General features: G+C 31.5%; 3 protein-coding genes and 1 non-coding gene across 4 annotated transcripts; 3 read left to right on the top strand and 1 right to left on the bottom strand.

The window, feature by feature from the left end:
• Nucleotides 1–2,724: 2,724 nt before the first annotated feature.
• TRNAR-CCG (transfer RNA arginine (anticodon CCG)) lies at nt 2,725–2,797 on the bottom strand. The gene has a single exon. It is a non-coding gene; the product is annotated as a tRNA-Arg (tRNA).
• Nucleotides 2,798–4,308: 1,511 nt separating this feature from the next.
• Nucleotides 4,309–5,473, top strand: LOC107894782 (actin-related protein 2/3 complex subunit 5A). The gene is made up of 4 exons (XM_016820001.2): nt 4,309–4,421; nt 4,518–4,584; nt 4,660–4,760; nt 5,180–5,473. The coding sequence occupies exons 1-4, from the start codon at nt 4,324–4,326 to the stop codon at nt 5,313–5,315; spliced, it is 402 nt and encodes a 133-aa protein (XP_016675490.1). The 5' UTR covers nt 4,309–4,323; the 3' UTR covers nt 5,316–5,473.
• A 2,412-nt stretch (nt 5,474–7,885) lies between these two features.
• Nucleotides 7,886–12,974, top strand: LOC107893193 (cell division cycle 5-like protein). Its single transcript, XM_016818122.2, has 4 exons — nt 7,886–8,307; nt 8,999–10,711; nt 11,171–11,452; nt 11,936–12,974. The coding sequence occupies exons 1-4, from the start codon at nt 8,131–8,133 to the stop codon at nt 12,638–12,640; spliced, it is 2,877 nt and encodes a 958-aa protein (XP_016673611.1). The 5' UTR covers nt 7,886–8,130; the 3' UTR covers nt 12,641–12,974.
• A 2,170-nt stretch (nt 12,975–15,144) lies between these two features.
• Nucleotides 15,145–18,394, top strand: LOC107893194 (probable low-specificity L-threonine aldolase 1). Its single transcript, XM_016818125.2, has 10 exons — nt 15,145–15,276; nt 15,558–16,005; nt 16,256–16,367; nt 16,670–16,720; nt 16,835–16,906; nt 16,992–17,124; nt 17,250–17,308; nt 17,720–17,820; nt 17,946–18,012; nt 18,205–18,394. The coding sequence occupies exons 2-10, from the start codon at nt 15,563–15,565 to the stop codon at nt 18,241–18,243; spliced, it is 1,077 nt and encodes a 358-aa protein (XP_016673614.1). The 5' UTR covers nt 15,145–15,276; nt 15,558–15,562; the 3' UTR covers nt 18,244–18,394.
• The last annotated feature ends 288 nt before the right edge of the window (nt 18,395–18,682 follow it).

The raw sequence follows: 18,682 nt of genomic DNA, 5'->3' as shown, positions 1-18,682 counted from the left end.
TCTTTTCTTTCTTGTAATATATAATATAATTATGAGCAACGCACGCTTAAGTTTGGATGTAACATTTTAAATAAAAATATTTTGTCCTAGATTGTATAATACAATATTTATTAGTTAAAGAATTTCGTGCTAAATTCAATTGATTATCGTGTCAAATTAATTAAAATTCTTCAGTAAATTATTAAAATAATTATTTTTATTATTTTAGAATACATTTTAGTTATTTATATTTGAAATGTTACGTTTTAGTTACATTATCATTTTGTTACAAAATAGTTACTCCACAGTTAAGATTTGTCATCTCCCAAACGATAGTCCTACGTGACAGTTAAAATAAGTTTTAAATGTCAACATGAATGTTCAGTTGAGATAAGAAAATTAATGTTCTTTTTTATGAAAATAGAATACAAAATTTTACCCTAAAACCTAATTTTCTCCTGTTTAAAAAGAAGTAACAGTTGAGTTTTTTTGTTACCATTAAAGAAGAGGAGCAGAATGACAGAGATAAAGAAGAAGGCGGAGAGGAACAATACATAAATAAACAAAGATGAAACATATCATTTTTATCTGTCACATATGCAAAAAATATATAAAAAGATGGATTACCTTTTTTTGCAAAAAAAAAACATAATATCTAAACTCAAAATCCAGGTAAAAAAAAACTCATTACTTACTATAATCCATGCCTGAACCCTCCATTAAATCAATATTTTATTCTTCCGTTTTGAATAAAAAATCCAACCAATTGATGAAGCACTCAAATTGATTTCTAATGTTTCAATTCAACAAATATAACTATGAAAATGGATAGTTTTTCCCAATTCAATGATTAATCTAACGCATTAGTTTTGATTCTTTCGGGGAAACCAATTTAACATTTTCCTTTAATCAATTTAGAAATTTCAATGAATTAAATTTATTTAACCGCAACAGAAATAATTTATTTAATTAAATTTATTTTAATTAATCTAATGTATTGGTAATAAATTTTAACAACAAAATTATCATTTCATAACAAAACAATAATAAAAATAATTAAAATATAACATTTATTTTATATTATTACTTTTGTTTAAGTTTAATTTAAAATCGATATAGATTCATAATCTCCAATAGCTTATAACAATAGTGAGAACTGAAATTAATTATACCTTTTATTTATTAAGGTATCAAGTTGCCTAGTGTCACATGAAATCGATGTTGGTACGTAGAATCAAATAGTAGATTCACCAACCATACCCACCTTTTTCCTATCAATTTCTACGTGCCATGATCACTGCCACTAGTTTTTGTAAATTAAATTATGAGATTCTTGTATAATTAGTGGGAAAATAAATTATGTTTGCAGTAAGTAAATTTTATTTATTTTAATTAAATGTAATTATAATAAAAAATGTATAAATACTGTCCATGGAGGAAACATGTTACATTTTTTTCCCTTTCTATTCGACGTCCCTTGATTGCATATGAAACTAAGGAATAATAATTTCAGAAGTAGTTGAAATAGATTTTATTATTTGATTTTGTGTTAGAAGATTTAAAAAAAAAAAAAACTTAGAAATTATTAATTGGATGATTCAATTGCAAATATTTTCTACTATACTTTTCGGAAAATCTATTCTCTTTTTTCTTTCAAATAGCAATGTTGATAAAAGAACAAAAATATTTATTAACAGAATATTATTTAATGGCATTATTTGAAATAATAGCATTTTAAAAATAAAAGTTAATATTAAATACATAAAACATTATTTATTATTAAAATTTCAAATTTTTTCATTTAAAATATTTTAATAATTCATATATTACATATCAATTCTAGAATTTTTTTTAAATAGAAATATATATAAATATTAGATATTAATATTTGAAATAATAATAGATTAATAATATTTAAATTATTATATTAATATTAAAAACCCAAAACAATACTATTTTTTCTGGTTTCCCAAGGTCCCACTGTAGTGAACCTATTGATTAAATTTTCGCGTTTTGTAGAACCGTTAAGAGGTAGATACTGTCCACGAGTTTTAAAGTTGTTCCATACTCAATGTGAGAATCAAACCCTCAACCATTGGTTAATGTATGAGGAACCCTTACTATCTCACCTAATTCTCGTAATTCAATACAATATTATTAAAATATCATGTTAGTATTAATATTGCATTAATCATGTAAATATTTTAAAATTACTAAAATAATTAAAATATTGTAATAATTATTTATAATAATATTAGTACTAATATTTATACTATTAGTATATTATAAAACATTTATTAGTAAATATTTATACACTATAATTTATATATTTCTTATTATAATAGTAATATAAACATTTTTAATAGTATAATATTAAATAATGTTTTAATAAATTAATAGGTGCTATTTAATTATATTAATAATTTATTAGTTATGTTTAATAACACTAGAAATCCTAATATATTTTTTTTATAAATCTAAAAATCATAATGTTAGAGTAATTTCATATGAAATTCATTTTAATGTTTCTAAAATTTAAAATTTAAATCTATTATCGATTTAATACTAATATTTTATTTAAGTTAAGTTTTGATAATAAAAAAATCATGTCACGTAAAAACTAAAAAGGCTATTTTCTAAATTTGTCTTATTTTCGTTCACTTAAAATAGCGAAAAAAATGAAACCAAAAAAAGAAAAAAGCGAAAAAGAAGACTTAAAGATGGAAAGCGTATTGTTAAAAAATTCGTTCACGGTGGGACTCGAACCCACAATCTCCCGCTCCGGAGGCGAGCGCCTTATCCATTAGGCCACGCGAACTAGTTGTTAGGAGTTTCTCACAAATAATATTTATCTTCAATTTGTACCTATGCCCAGTAAATTTAAGCGTAGGGTATAAGTTAATTTTTTAGCTAGGTTAAAGTTGGTTCCATTTATGCAATGTATTTCATCCATTGTTTTGCATGGCTGAAAGTAGTAGGAATCTGCTGAGAGAAGATTAGCAAGTATGTCCCAAGGGAAAAGAATTTTATTGCGGTTTGGCTAGCCAAGGAGAGATTATTGATCGTTAGGGATTTGGTCATTTATGATGAGTTTCTCTTGGGTGTTGTCAACTTCTTATTATTAATAGATGTGATTGGTGTTGTATTTCTTAAATTAGTGTTTCCATGATTACATTAAAGTGTTTACTTTTTATTAAAAATGAATTAAAGTTTCATAAAAGAAATTTATTTACCAATTAAGATTATTCAGAAATAATAATTTGTTATTGAATTTCTGAATTTATTAATGTAATTGTACTTATTATACATGTAAAATTTTAAATCTATCCAATATATTTATCATATTAATCTAAAATATTGTCAATACTAATATATATTTAACGGTTGAATTTTTTTAACACAAATAAATAATTATTTTTTCTTTTCTCCAAATTTGACAAGCATTTTATATATGAATGGAAAATGAAATATAACTATTGGATTGTTAAAATATTAATTGTAAAAAAAATTATAAAAAAGTGTTAAAACCATATTAATTTTACACCAATATAAATAGATACCTCCTCATAAAGTTAAATTCAATTAAAAAATATAAAAAAACACCAATATTCTTCATAGAATCCTAATTAAATTGTGAACCAAATTTAAGAAAAAAAACCAAATGATTCAAAAGAATATATCAAACAAATTTTAAAATTAAACACTCTTAATAATCTTAAAAAAATAAAAATAAGATAAGGTTGTTAAAAATTTTAAAAATGGAGAGACAATAATATAAAGTATAAATTATTTTAAATATTGAACTGTTAATAATTTTTAAAAAAATTTAAATTAAAAAAAAGTTAATATATTTCCTCAACTCTATTTCGACTCTCTTAACAAAAATTCATTAACCAAACAGAAGAAGTCAATCTCTTTTTCTTGAAAGGTGTCTGGTGTTTTTAATGTTATGATTCCAATGATAGAAATAATATTATTGAAAAAGTTACTTTACAATATTTTGTATGTATTAAAATGTATTGACTAAAATTTCAAAAATGTTACATCAATACGTTTAATACATTCAACATATTTCTTGAGTGTAATGTTATTTTAAAAATTACCCTTTTGGAATAAAATATAATATTTATGTATTTTGATATTTGCAATAATGATTATTAACAAATATTTCAATTAAAAATTTAATAATAATATTTTTCAACAACCATTTTATAAACAAATATTTTAATTAATTCATAAGATATGATTTTCACACATTTTGATTGAATTCATTGCACAAATACATTTCAAAATAGTTTTTGTTTGGCAGGTAATTGATCAGAGAGAGTGAGTGAATTAGCAATAATGGCAGAAGCGGAGAAATTTATGGGATCTGATAACGTCGAGGATATACTAACAAAAATAGAAAACAAATCTCTGAAGATCGAGAGCTTAATTAAACAGTTGAAATTTCTAATACGAATTTGAGTTTTCCATTTAAAATTTTGAAAGGAAACCAACCCCCCTAATTTTGTAGGATTGGTTTGTTTCTATCTCAGGTATAAACCCATTGAAGCTATTAAAACTGCGCTTGAGGGTTATCCTCCTCAAGATGAACGATGCAAGGTTTTGTGCTCTAAAAAGAAAAAAAAGTTTTTTTGTCCTTTTTTTTCATTTTAATTTGGATATTGGCATTTGCAGTTTGCGAATTGGATAGGTGTGCGTAAAGCATTAATGGCTATAAAAGATGTTGAAGGAATACTCCGTTCTTTAAATCCCCAGTACTATGATATTCTTATGAAGTGAGTCTTTTCTCTTCTTTTGGTATTTCACTTGTATATTTCATTCACTGATAGAGTCTATTTCAAAGTTTTTAAACGAGATTGAGAGTATTTGAGCAAAATGAAATCTGGTCTAATTTGCTTAATCCCCTGTGGAATTTGCTTTTATGCTTTTCCTCTTTTAGTAGTTGTTAGTGCACAATTGTTGTTGCACTGAATGTTACATTATTAGTGACTAATGAATAGCTAGAAGCATCTGCAGCTAATAAATTTACATTTTGTGACAAAATCTTTTACTAGGTTTGTTGTTCCCATTGTTGAACATTTTGCCTAGTGATGTTATATCTTTCGGGAAAACAATTGCTTTCAAGAAATCGATTGCTTTAATTACAGGCACACATGTTTTGTAGTTTATATATGATTGTTATGAATATTCCTAGGTATGTATATAGAGGATTGTCGACTGGAGATCGTACCACATGTGATCAATGCCTTAAGATCCATGAAAAGCTGACAGAGAAAGCTGGTTTTGGATGCATACTTCGTTCCCTTGCAGACACTGTGAACACAATTTGACTCTAATCACCCATTCTTCCCTTTGAAAAGATAATTATTACAGAAATGTTCAACATTTTCTATTTATTGTTCCACATGTATGTGAACCACAAATTTTGTCCATCATTGAATGATTAGAGGCAGAGAATATGATTTATCATAAATTAATAATTAAATTATTTGACTTTTCAGCTAGGGGTCATTGCAAGTGTTTAATTATCAAATCATATTACTAGTGAATCAATTGTTTTTCTTTGTTTGCTGCATTTTTTTTCCTTTAGTATATAAATCTTGTTACTTACTGATTGCAGTGAAATTGTAAGAACAATGAGATTGATATACCAAGCTAATAGAGAAAAGAGAGTGAAGATGATCTAGTCCATAAATTAAGGGTCCGATTATAAGAATATGTTAATTATTATAGGAAATTCTTTTACATTTAATACAATTTTTATCAAATTAAAGAAAAAATTGCATTAAAAACACTCTTTTTCTTTAAACATCTTCTTAACATGATCAATGTCATTATGTAGGTAGGGGTTAATATTTTTCATTAAATTAATTGTTATTTGTATAATTAAAACTACTTGTCATTGTCGAAACTGAGTGCATTATTGAGGACTTGGTTCCTAATGTATAGTTATTAGTGGATTGAATGCATTTGAAGTCATTTTCACCGTGACATCAACTTCTCCTCCAAATTGTTGTGCTTTGCCTATTGGAAACTTTTGTCAAACAGTTGTTACTCTGTCTTTACTTTGAGCTCAAAGGAGTACTTATGAGATACAGCTCTTTCAGAGTTGATAATCTATGGAGGCCTTGTTTGTCTTCTACCTAGGCTGTATACATAAAAAAAGAAAAAAGAAAAAAAAAGAAGCCAATGTCTAGCTAGAGGTGTAGGCCCGCCCGAAATATGAGAGGGTTTCGGCAAAAATATAGGCCCGAAAAATGGGCTTGAACAAAAAAAATAAGGCCTGTTTAAAAAATAAGCTGGGCCTCGTGTAGGGTATTTTTAGCCTGGCCGGGCCCAAATTCACTAAAGGATAAAAAAATCTGTATTTTTTAATGTTATTTTCTTGTTGTTTTCTCCCTATTTTACTACCATTTTACTATTATGTTGCTACTATTTTGTTGTTATTGTTTGGATATTACATAAAACTTATTTTATTATTAATTTTGTTATTATTTTAAAAGCATTTGTTATTAAGTTGCTACCATTTTACTATTAAGTGGCATCTATCTTAGTGTTATTTAAGTTTACATATTTTTTAAAATTTATTTTCAATTTATTGGGAAATATTTATTTTGATATTTTTAGTATTTTTGATGTATTATATATATTTAAAAATAATATAAAAATAATATAAAAATTAATATGGCCAGGTCGGGCCGGGCCGAGTCCAGATTTTAGTATTTTTATCAGGGTCGGGTTGGGTAAAATTTTAGGCCCATTTTTTAGGCCCGGCCCGACCCTACTCTAATAAATGGGCATGATTTTTTAATTGAACCTAGCCCAAACCGGGCCCGGCCTGGCCCATGAACACCTCTATGTCTAACTATTGTTACTCTTTTTTTACTTTGATGGTTAGATGAGTACCATCTTCACAAAAAAAAGAAGAAGAATGTCAATGCTGTGTGAAACTTATACATAAATGTAAGAATTATTTATTATCTTGTTTTGACTAAACTTATATCTAATGTGGATTGCTTTTTTATATAGTCATAAAGAAGCCGATCAAGTTAAACATCGCAGTTTCACTTATTACGACCAACTTACTTCCATATATGCAGTTTAATATATTTAATATTATATATTATTATCAATTCATATTTTAATGATAATTATATTAAAATATAATTAATTTTTTTAAAAATAAATAAATTAAAAAAATGGAATTACATTCCAACCAATTAAACTAATGAAAAAATGAAAACTTTTAATTAAAACCAAATGCATTCTTACTTAACTTAGCTTTCCTATATTATTTTCATCCAAATGGGGTATTAAATGTTAGCTTAAATTTGATGTGGAGCATATTTTATAAAAAAGGATGATTACAACACATATTTACTTATTTCATGAACAATTTAAATTTGATGTATTAGAAAATAAAAACAATCCTCTTAAATCTATGACTATTTTTTTAATTATCTGATATAAATTATCCATAAGATAAGTATACGTAGGTTTAATATTTGATTTATGGGTTTTAGTGTATTAAAACTGATATTTAATGTTGCAATTGCAATTGTTAAATGGAAGGCATTTAACATTCAAGTTAACACTAAATTGAAAAAAAACACTATTAAAACTTTAAAAGCTTACCATAGTTTGGAGATGTAACACAAAAGCTAAAACAATTTCTAACTATAATCCATGAAAGATTATTCTGGATATAGATAAATTTATTGATTTTAATTGTAAAAACATTAAAGTTAAATTTATTTTTAAAAAATTAAAATTAATTAAAACAATCAAATAAAAATCTAATTATAAAGACAATAATGTGAATGTGGTAAGAATTATCACTTTATAAATATTGATGAACTTATTTTAGTTTTCAATTAGCGGGTTGAGGGTCTTACTTTAATTATACAAATTCTAAGGTGTCAAAATAATAAAAATTATAAGATTAGGATCCCCTTGTTCTTGCTCCGCAGTTACTCTTTTAACTTTTTTCCACTCAATAATAAAAGAGCGAAAGCAAAACAGAAAAACTAGGGTTTAAAGAGCTTAAAATTCAGTGCTTTTTCAATTGAAAATCTAGGGTTTATAATTTTTGAAGCTTCCATTTCAATCAAATCTTTCAAGGGAAACAAAGAGACGTGAGCGAAGATGAGGATTATGATAAAAGGAGGAGTATGGAAGAACACGGAGGATGAGATCTTGAAAGCGGCGGTTATGAAATATGGGAAGAATCAATGGGCTCGGATTTCTTCTTTGCTTGTTCGTAAATCTGCTAAGCAATGTAAAGCTCGTTGGTATGAGTGGCTGGATCCTTCTATCAAAAAGGTAAAATTTCCTCTTCTTTTCTCTTCGTTTTAAAATAAAATTTTAACGTTTTCGAATTTGAGCATTTTCATTGGAACTTTGTATTGCTTTAATATTGGTTAGCTTAGTTTGGTTTCTTCTTAAAAGATGAAATCAATTTTGGGTATTTAGGCTTTTCAGTGCTACGATTTGTGAGTTGGAATTTTCCGTGGACATCATTATTGTTAGAATTTTCTTGAATTGGAGAAGTTATGTTTCATTTTAATTTTTTTTTATTTGAAACCTTTGGTTAGAGTTGCTGACCTTAATTAAAAGAAACGTTCTTGTTGCTGCTTGGTACCTGCTTTTTGCTTGCTTGAATGTTTGGTTAGGAAACAAAGTTTATGGTAAATAAACTAAATAATATATGATTATAAGTACCAAATAGTTAAAATATGGAGTGTCAGGCTTTCAGATACAATTGTATTATATGGATTGGCAAAAGAATTGAGGGTGGTCTAATTATTAGGAATTGCACTCTTCTGTGACTCAAACTGCAGGTAGCTTTCTTGCTTAGTAGGTGTTATTGTATTTCTTTCTGAACTCTTAAGGTTAATTGAAGTGTTTTTACTTTATTACTTTTGATGAAGAAAACTAGCAGTAATTTTTATAGTTATTTTGATAGAAGTAAGAACTTTCAAGTGATGAATTTGTGTGTTGTTGATATATGCAGACTGAGTGGACTAGAGAAGAGGACGAGAAACTGCTTCATCTTGCTAAGCTCATGCCAACACAATGGAGAACAATTGCTCCAATTGTTGGTCGGACTCCATCGCAATGTCTTGAACGGTATGAGAAGCTCCTTGATGCAGCCTGTGCTAGAGATGAAAATTATGAGCCAGGTGATGATCCCCGGAAATTGCGCCCTGGAGAGATTGACCCAAATCCCGAATCAAAGCCTGCTCGTCCAGATCCTGTTGATATGGATGAGGATGAGAAGGAAATGCTTTCTGAAGCTCGTGCTCGGCTTGCTAATACTAGAGGCAAGAAAGCGAAGAGGAAAGCTAGGGAGAAACAGCTTGAAGAGGCCAGGAGACTTGCTTCTTTGCAAAAAAGGAGGGAGCTTAAGGCTGCTGGAATTGATACGAGGCAACGGAAGAGGAAAAGGAAGGGGATTGACTATAATGCTGAAATTCCTTTTGAGAAGAGGCCTCCTCCAGGCTTTTATGATGTTGCTGATGAAGATAGACCCGTAGAGCAGCCTAAGTTCCCAACTACTATTGAGGAACTTGAGGGAAAAAGAAGAGTTGATATAGAAGCACAGTTAAGAAAGCAGGATATTGCGAAGAATAAAATTTCACAGAGGCAGGATACTCCATCAGCAATATTGCAGGCAAACAAGTTGAATGATCCAGAAACAGTAAGAAAGAGATCAAAACTTATGCTGCCATCACCCCAGATTTCTGATCATGAATTGGAGGAGATTGCAAAGATGGGATATGCCAGCGATCTTCTTGCAGAGAATGAGGAACTGGCTGGAGGGAGTGGTGCAACTCGTGCTCTTCTCGCAAATTATTCTCAGACACCACGTCCGGGAATGACACCTTTACGAACCCCACAAAGAACACCAGCTGGAAAAGGTGATGCTATTATGATGGAAGCTGAAAATTTGGCTAGGCTGAGAGAGTCCCAAACACCATTACTTGGTGGAGAAAATCCAGAGTTGCACCCTTCAGATTTCTCAGGGGTCACACCTAAAACACAGATCCAAACACCAAACCCAATGTTGACTCCTGCTGCAACTCCTGGAACTGCAGGTCTTACGCCTAGAACTGGAATGACACCATCAAGTGATGGCTATTCTTTTGCTTTGACCCCTAAAGGAACTCCCATCAGGGATGGGCTCCACATAAACGAAGAGATGGACCTACATGACAGTGCCAAACTTGAGCAGCGGAGACAAGCTGATCTAAGAAGGAATTTGCGATCTGGACTCGGTACTCTTCCACAGCCAAAGAATGAGTACCAGATAGTCATTCAGCCACCCCCAGAAGATAATGAAGAACCAGAGGAGAAGATTGAAGAAGACATGTCTGATCGGATTGCTAGAGAAAGGGCCGAGGAAGAAGCACGACAGCAGGCATTACTTAAGAAGAGATCAAAAGTGTTGCAGAGGGAGCTTCCGAGACCTCCTAGTGCCTCTCTGGAATTAATTAGAGATTCTTTGATGAGGACCGATGGTGACAAAAGTTCTTTTGTTCCCCCTACTTCAATTGAGCAGGCTGATGAAATGATAAGAAAAGAGCTTTTGTCCTTGCTGGAACATGATAATGCTAAGTATCCACTTGATGAAAAGGCAAATAAGGCGAAGAAAAAAGGTGCCAAGCGTCCTGCAAATGGATCCATTCCCAGTATTGAAGATTTCGAAGAAGAGGAAATGAAAGAGGTTTGTCATGCTTTTCTTGATTAATTATGTTGGCTTCATTTCATTATTTCCTGTGTAGTTTATGTTTTCATACCTTAGTGAAGGTTTTTATCATCATACTAATGGTTTCTTATTAATGTAAGAAAATTTTGTTTTGGTGCCTGCTATAGAATTGAGTTCTGTTTTGTGATATATTGCCTATTAAAGAATCGAGTCATGCAAACAACCTAAAACCTCTTACAAGTAGTTGAGACTTGATTTTCATGTAGTTGCACCGTATAAATATTTTGGTGCATGTAATTTTTGTTGAAAACCAAAAGAAAACCAACTACTTACAATTTCCAGATTCAGGTCCCTGTCAGTCTGATCATTATTTTTGGTCATTATCCTCAACTTTTGTAATATCAGAGATGATATGTAAGCATTACTGATAATGATGCGCCTTTCGTGAAGTGATAAACAACCTTATTTTTTTGGCAGGCTGATTCTTTGATTAAGGAGGAGGCTGAAATTCTTCGTGTGGCAATGGGGCATGAAAATGAATCTCTTGATGATTTTGTGGAAGCACATAATACTTGCCTAAATGATCTCATGTACTTCCCTACTCGTAATGCTTATGGTCTATCAAGTGTTGCTGGAAATATGGAGAAACTTGCGGCCTTGCAAACTGAATTTGAAAATGTGAAAAAGAAGATGGATAATGATAAGTCGAAGGCAGAAAGCATGGAGAAGAAGTACAATGTTCTCACACAGGGTTATGAGGTATGTCATTAGATATATGCTGATAATTTTCATTTAATAATTTTCTTCTACTAACAGCATCTTATTTTTTATTGCAACTGTAGCATTTGAGTTTTAACTTCTATCATGCATTTTCTTTTATTCGATTTCATTTAGAAATTTCATAGCACTTAAATGAAAGCTTTATTCGGTATGTTTTCTTCATACATGTCAGAATCTGAAAACCTTGATGCCTTGAGATTTGTGTTTGGGCGTCTGTATCTTTGTTCAAGTTTTTGTCATATTTTCTTCCAATAATTTCTACAATCTGGTGAAGTCCATTTTAGGGTATGGGTTGGAGTACTAGTAATTTACTCACTTTACATGTAGCTAAAAAGTGATTGATTAAAGTGTGACGCTCTAAATTTGAAAGTACAATATCATACTTTTAGTAATGGAACTTGGTAACTTGTTTAAAATTTCAATTCCTGACGTGCTAAACAACCAACATTTTTTTATGATCAGAGGCGGGCTGCAACTCTTTGGCGTCATATTGAGTCTACTGTTAAGCAGATAGATACTGCAGGAACAGAGCTAGAATGTTTTCAAGCATTACAAAAGCAGGAGCACTTAGCAGCATCACACAGAATAAATGGTCTCTGGGAGGAAGTCCAGAAACAGAAGGAGCTTGAACAAACCTTACAAAGACGCTACGGGAATCTCATGTCTGAGTTGGAAAGGATGCAAAGACTTATGAATGTATATAGAGCACAAGCAGAAAAGCAAGAAGAGGTAGGTGAAAAGAATCATGCTCTTGAGTTGTCTGAGGCTGCAGCAAGCCAAGTTGCTGTACCTAGCGCAGGACATTCAGAGCCTGCACCTTCCTTGGAGCATCTTGACTCTTCTCTTGATGGCCAACCAAGTGCAGAAGTTGATGTGAATGCTGATTCAGGAAAAGAACATGCTACTATGGATATTGGAACAGATGGAAACATGCACATAAATGAGCCATTGGTTGTGGAAGACAAAGGAGATGATATCACACAGACACTTAATAAGATGAGTGGGGATGCTGCTACAAGTTCTGAGGTTGCTACAGAATCTATAAATCCGGATTCATTCTCTACCAAACAGGAAAGCATCCAAGAAACGGTTGAATCTACCGAGGTTGACAATTCTTGTGTATTGGGTGGAGACACTTCTGAAAATCAAACTGGAATGGAGGAATAGCTTTTTGAGCTCTGAACAAGTATCGAGTTTCATCAGACAGCAAGAGATTAAAGCCTTATACAATGAGTAGTATTGGGGCTTTGATGGAACCATATCTGCTTCTCTATTTTTATAAATCACGAAATTGTTACATGGATTCCAGCTATGTTGGAGCAGAGCTTTTTATGTTGTATTTCTTTGCATCACTGTATTTTCCAGTGCCAGAGTTTTTTGTTTCTCTTAGAAGAAACCTGGAAAAGAAATACCGGTAATATGAAACATGTGATCATTGTAAGATTTGAATAACTGTTGTAGTTTTTTTGAGGAATCCTGGTTGTCATCGAGTTACCTTCCATTATCTCTTTTTATTCATTGGAAGTCCGGATTGAGGGCACATAAAGGGACACAAAAAGGGGTAAAAGAATTCTGTCGCATATTTTCATACTCATGCTTGCCAATGTACTTAATATGGGATTGAGAAAAATATTTTGCATTGCACCTAAATTATCCTCTTATTAGGGTTTATGCAGCTGCGTTTGATTGATAAAAAGGTCATCCCATATCTGAATACAGCTAGATCTTATGATACTACATTTGTGTTATGTTCATGTATTATATTATTTATTTTTTATTACAAGTGTATCAAAGTGTTATTTCAAAGGAAAAGCAAACACAGTCCAAAACAGCATGTTCAAAGAGGATCCAAGTAGCGCAAATAAAAAAGCTTAAACACAGAAAAGAAGCAGACAAGCAGCAGTATGGTTAAAACAGACAGCACCCAATCTGAAAATAAAGAACACCAAGTGCCATGATTTTGACTGTAAATGAAAATCAAGTGAATTCACACCCATCGCATCTTCATCACTATTTTTTTTCTCTTCAGTCAGGAGGCAACCAACCTTCTCTTCCTGCAACTCACTCTGCTCGTGGGGGAATATTATTATTATTGTTATTATTATTTATCCAATTGAGTCATTACCAATGTGCTGTGATGGCCACATAAGGGAGGAGTCAGAATTTCATCTTTTAGTCAAAAAGTATGTTTTGTTTTATTTATTTTAATCTTTAATCCCAAATATTTGTTCCCATTCTATTTGCTTACCCAATTTTCAAGCAGCCTTATCTACACCCTGTATTTTAGAACCCAGAAAAAAATATGACACCATAAAATAATGTAAATTTGATATAAATATAGGAATATATAAATTTTATTTACCATATTGAATTTTATACAAATATAATAAACCAAATAAAAAAAAATAGAAACACAAGAATACAAGAATACGTACACTGGATAAGCTTTGACTGCTTGAGCCACCATTATAAATAAGTCTTCTCTCTTCTCTTCTTCCTATTCTCTCTTCACAAAAATCTTCTTTAAAATATTTCTCAATCCTCTAAGCCTCACGCAGGTATGCTTATATACAAACATACATACATCATTTATTACATAAGAAACTAAACTCTTCTCTCTATGATGTTATTTTAAATGACTGAAATGATCGACCATGCATGCATGCATGTTCTTATCATTAGCATTCTAAGGCGCAGAAATCATCCATAGTTGTTTTGTGCATAAATTTGATAGTGTCATCTATGTTTTTTTTTTCCTCTTAAATTGTTTAAATCTTTGATATATAAGTTTTGTTTTTTCGTTTGTAACACTACTAGTTTTGATTTTAAAAGAAGATTCTACGATGTATACGTGTACGTAATTGACTGAAACAGGTATTGTGGGGGGTCGTTTGCTAGCTTTTCAATCTGATGTTAACCTTTTATTACTTACAATGAATCTGTCATCCACAATTTTCTTGGCTGAATTTCATTCTTCAAAGTAAGAGAATTTGAATTCATCCCCTAGTAGAAAAATATTTTTTTTTTGGTGAAGAAATCAAGTTGAAACACATTTAAATCACATGCATGATTTAAAACTCCAAATTATTACTAGGAAAGCCAAAAGGAAATTTTCTTCTCGCAAACTTCCAACATTACAAGATATAAAAACGACAAAAGCTAAATCAACCCACTAATTCATATGTGTTATTTGATTCCTTCATGGAAACCAAATATCAAAGAAACAAACAAAAAATCATAATTCCCTTATTTTGTTTTCTTCCAACAAAGATATGATCAAAAGGCCCCCAAAAAGAAAAAAAGGTATTTGAATGTTATTAATTAAGTCTAGTTTCATTTCTTGGGGTCAGTACTTTATTAGTCAGCCTATTTTATGGGTGATTTAAAAGTATAAACATGATGTCTTTAACTTTGAAAAGATTTTTTTTTAATTTTTCATGTCAAGTTGGTTCACTGAAGATTATTTTGTTCTCCAGAACAGTTAGTTTGAGTTTAGCTATAAAAGTGGAGTGTTTGAAGCCTAAGGTGTCATAAGCCCATAATTTCTTGAAATTCCTTTCAATGGTAAAGTTCTGTTTTTTTCGGGTTTAATATTTTGCACGTAGTAAGTATATTTGTTGTAAAGTGTGAAATTATTGGGTTCTAATATTTTTGCATTTCTCTTTATGCAGAAATAAGAAACAATTAAACTGTTTCTGTCAAGGAAATTTGCTGCAATTTTCAGTTTTCTGGGAAAAGTAGAGGCAAATTTTCCACTTTTTCGTTCTGGGTTGTAAGGCAAAGAACAAGAAGAGCTTCAACTGGTAAAATATGGCCGTCTCTCTCTATACACACACATGCATATATATAATATGCATTTTTTAAACGGGTTTGTAGATTTTTTTTAATGGATGGATTTCTTGAGTTTTCTTGGGATTAGTTCAACATGTTCTTGGTATGGTATAAAATTCCCTCTTGGTGGCAGGGAAAATTTTTACCAGAAGAAGAAATGTAGTAAGGATCAATTTTCTTGGTGTAATTCATTTGGAGAAAGGAATCATTGGATTGTTTTTTTGTTTGATATTTTTTGTGGGATAAATTTCAGAAACAATGGTGACCAAAACAGTAGATCTTCGATCGGATACGGTAACGAAACCAACTGAGGCAATGAGGGCTGCAATGGCAACTGCTGAAGTTGATGATGATGTCTTGGGTGCTGATCCGACCGCGGCCCGGTTGGAATCCGAAGTCGCTAAGATCATGGGCAAGGAAGCCGGTTTATTTGTTGCATCAGGCACCATGGGTAACCTCATTAGTGTTCTTGTTCATTGTGATATTAGGGGAAGTGAAGTCATTCTTGGTGACAATTGTCATATCCATATTTATGAGAATGGTGGGATTTCAACCATTGGAGGTGTTCATCCAAGGCCGGTGAAGAACAATGATGATGGAACTATGGACATCGGTTTGATTGAAGCCGCCATTAGGGACCCAAGAGGAGAGATTGTTTACCCAACTACAAGGCTCATTTGCTTGGAGAATTCACATGCAAAGTAAGAGTTTTGTTCTAGTTTATGAAAATGTTTTAAACATGATCAATTTGAACAATGAGCATGTATCTGGATATGCATCAGAAATGGATACTTCAAGAAAAATATAGACTCGAAGCAACTACTTTTGCATTGGCACTACATTACAAGAATGGGTCATATATGTACTATAAATTCTAAGTTATGCTTCCGCCGACAATATGATTATATACATATTGAAATCCTCTGGTTATGGTTTACTCAATCCATGCAGCACCGGGGGTAGATGCTTGTCTGCGGAATACACTGACAAAGTTGGTGAGCTAGCTAAGAAGCATGGCGTAAAGCTTCACATTGATGGGGCTCGCATTTTCAATGCATCTGTGGTGAGCAACACATTTTTATATTTTCAGTCTATGTTCACTCGGTGTCTGTTGTAAATATGTGTCTAGTTCAAGTATGTTCAATTTTTTTTTCTAGTTATTTCATGTTTTTGGAGGATCATGTACCTCCAAACTAATGTCCAAACAAACAATATAGGATATAAGTATCAAACATGGGTACTTTTAGAAAATGAAGAATCTGGGCAACACGACTAGCCTTTTATCGGTGTTGTATGCCTGTGTTTAAATGTATACACGAAAGCTGTCAATGATCACGGTATCTAACTAAAGTATTGGTCTGCCAGGCACTTGGAGTTCCTGTTAACAGGCTTGTACAAGCTGCAGACTCGGTCTCGGTATACTTCATCTTAATTTAAACTGTCTTTTGCCAGAAATATAACTTCAACAATTTTCTTTATCTTATAAACAATGGATTTAGATTTTTTTTTCCTTGCTTTTGAATGCTTTAGGTATGCTTATCAAAAGGTTTAGGTGCTCCAGTTGGATCCGTCATTGTTGGGTCCAAAAGCTTTATTAGCAAGGTAAAATCTGAAGTTTTTCCAGCTAAAAGACCTCTGCCATATACCGAAATTTATCCTCAAACTTCGTTTTCTTTGTTTTTTTTAGGCTAGAAGACTTAGGAAAACTTTAGGTGGTGGGATGAGGCAGCTTGGTTTCATTTGTGCTGCTGCTTTTGTTGCTTTAAAAGAAAATGTTGCAAAGCTCGAGGGTGATCACAAGAAGGCTAAGGTGTTAGCAGGTAAATTATGGTTTGAGGTTTCATTGCTTTGACTCTTCATTTTTTCGTGAAATACTCGTATCCAACACCTATGTCGAGCATCAAATTAAATTCTTGGATTTTATGCTGGTTTTGTATTGTTTCAGAGGGGCTAAATCAAATTAAAGGTCTAAGAGTCAATGTTGCTGCAGTGGAAACAAATATCGTGAGTATGCTTGTTATTAACTAGCAATAATCACAATCTTTTCATTCACTTTGCATTAAACTAGACACCTATACTTGCGAAGTACTCAGGTTCAGTTTGGTTGTAGTTGATTCAAGCTCGATCTATCAAGCAAGTTCAGCTTCGAGTCTTGAATTTCAAGTAGAATGCAAGTTTGAGCTTGACTTCGCTCAATTATGTACCCGTAGTTGCGATTCGATCTATCTGAGTATAGAGTAAAATAAGTTACAATCCTGTTTTTTACTTGTTGCTACCTTGTTCTCCAAGAAAAACTGGATGTAAAAAATTAAAAACAAATGCCTGAAATGAAAGTTGGATCAGAAAGCTGCAGAGAATCACTTTTACCAACTGAATTACCATGCTTATATTCTTCATGTTACTTTATTTTACCAGATATTTTTTGACATAGTGGAGGGATCTAAAATCACAGCAGAGAAGCTATACAAGAAGTTAGAGGAACATGGTGTGCTTGTGATGCTGGAAGGCCCACTCAGGTCTGTATCTGTGTCTAACATCCGTGTTTAAGAAAACTAAACATGCCCGTGTGAGACACCTACACTTTAGTCCGAGTAATAATGATACACAAGCGAAACTGATGTGGGTCTTAATGTTGATTCAGGATGAGAATTGTCCTCCACCACCAAATATCATCAAGCGATGTGCTGTACACTTTGTCATGCTTTCAGGTAATCAACCTGGTCCCTGTTCTGAACCCAGCAGATAAGGATTAATTAGATTCTGAGCATTTGCAACCACTTTTCTTATTCCGAGGCTTCGGCCTCTACTTTTACCAAAAAGAAAAGAAAACCATCCATGTTGTTTCTTGCCTGTTGATCCATGTGATGTTTACTTATTCTTGTTTGTTTGGATGTTTGCAGCAAGCTTTAATTGGAGTGCAAGAAGAAAATGGGAACTAAGTCAGACATTGCTACTCCTCTAATAAACCTATAAACATCATGTCAAGATGTTACAGTGGGGGAACATGATCATAAATATTATGTAAAATCCATTCGTATTAAGCCTTTGGAGATTCCATCATCCTTTCTTAATAGCATGTAACTTTTGTTATTCATTGGCGAATAAAGTTTTCTTTATATTTCATCAAAGAGAAATAAGCATACAAAGGATTTGGAATTGACAACAAATTAAGGATTTGCAGACTCGAAGAGTATACTTGTCCATGAATTGGGCCGGGTTGAAATGCAATCAAATTTTGTCCAAATTGATCTAAAAAGCCTGAATTACTATTTATTAAAATAAAAATATTAAATGCAATTTTTTATAATGAAAAATATAAATAAAAAAATATTTTTTTACTATTAAATAGTAATTTGAGTATGTGTAAATTACAAATTG

Source organism: Gossypium hirsutum, chromosome A13 (assembly GCF_007990345.1).
Source record: "Gossypium hirsutum isolate 1008001.06 chromosome A13, Gossypium_hirsutum_v2.1, whole genome shotgun sequence".
Lineage (NCBI taxonomy): Eukaryota > Viridiplantae > Streptophyta > Magnoliopsida > Malvales > Malvaceae > Gossypium > Gossypium hirsutum.
Note: the sequence above shows the minus strand (reverse complement) of the source record. Positions and strands in the feature narration are given on the sequence as shown.

Bases quoted from the DNA above. Each gene is read 5' to 3' on its own strand.
- LOC107893194 (XM_016818125.2), top strand. From the start codon at position 15,563: ATGGTGACCAAAACAGTAGATCTTCGATCGGATACGGTAACGAAACCA. The intron at 16,368-16,669 runs GTGAGCAACACA...TTGGTCTGCCAG, and splicing joins GCATTTTCAATGCATCTGTG to GCACTTGGAGTTCCTGTTAA. The intron at 18,013-18,204 runs GTAATCAACCTG...GGATGTTTGCAG, and splicing joins ACACTTTGTCATGCTTTCAG to CAAGCTTTAATTGGAGTGCA.
- LOC107894782 (XM_016820001.2), top strand. From the start codon at position 4,324: ATGGCAGAAGCGGAGAAATTTATGGGATCTGATAACGTCGAGGATATA. The intron at 4,585-4,659 runs GTTTTGTGCTCT...TGGCATTTGCAG, and splicing joins CTCAAGATGAACGATGCAAG to TTTGCGAATTGGATAGGTGT. The intron at 4,761-5,179 runs GTGAGTCTTTTC...GAATATTCCTAG, and splicing joins TACTATGATATTCTTATGAA to GTATGTATATAGAGGATTGT.
- LOC107893193 (XM_016818122.2), top strand. From the start codon at position 8,131: ATGAGGATTATGATAAAAGGAGGAGTATGGAAGAACACGGAGGATGAG. The intron at 8,308-8,998 runs GTAAAATTTCCT...TGATATATGCAG, and splicing joins TGGATCCTTCTATCAAAAAG to ACTGAGTGGACTAGAGAAGA. The intron at 11,453-11,935 runs GTATGTCATTAG...TTTTATGATCAG, and splicing joins TTCTCACACAGGGTTATGAG to AGGCGGGCTGCAACTCTTTG.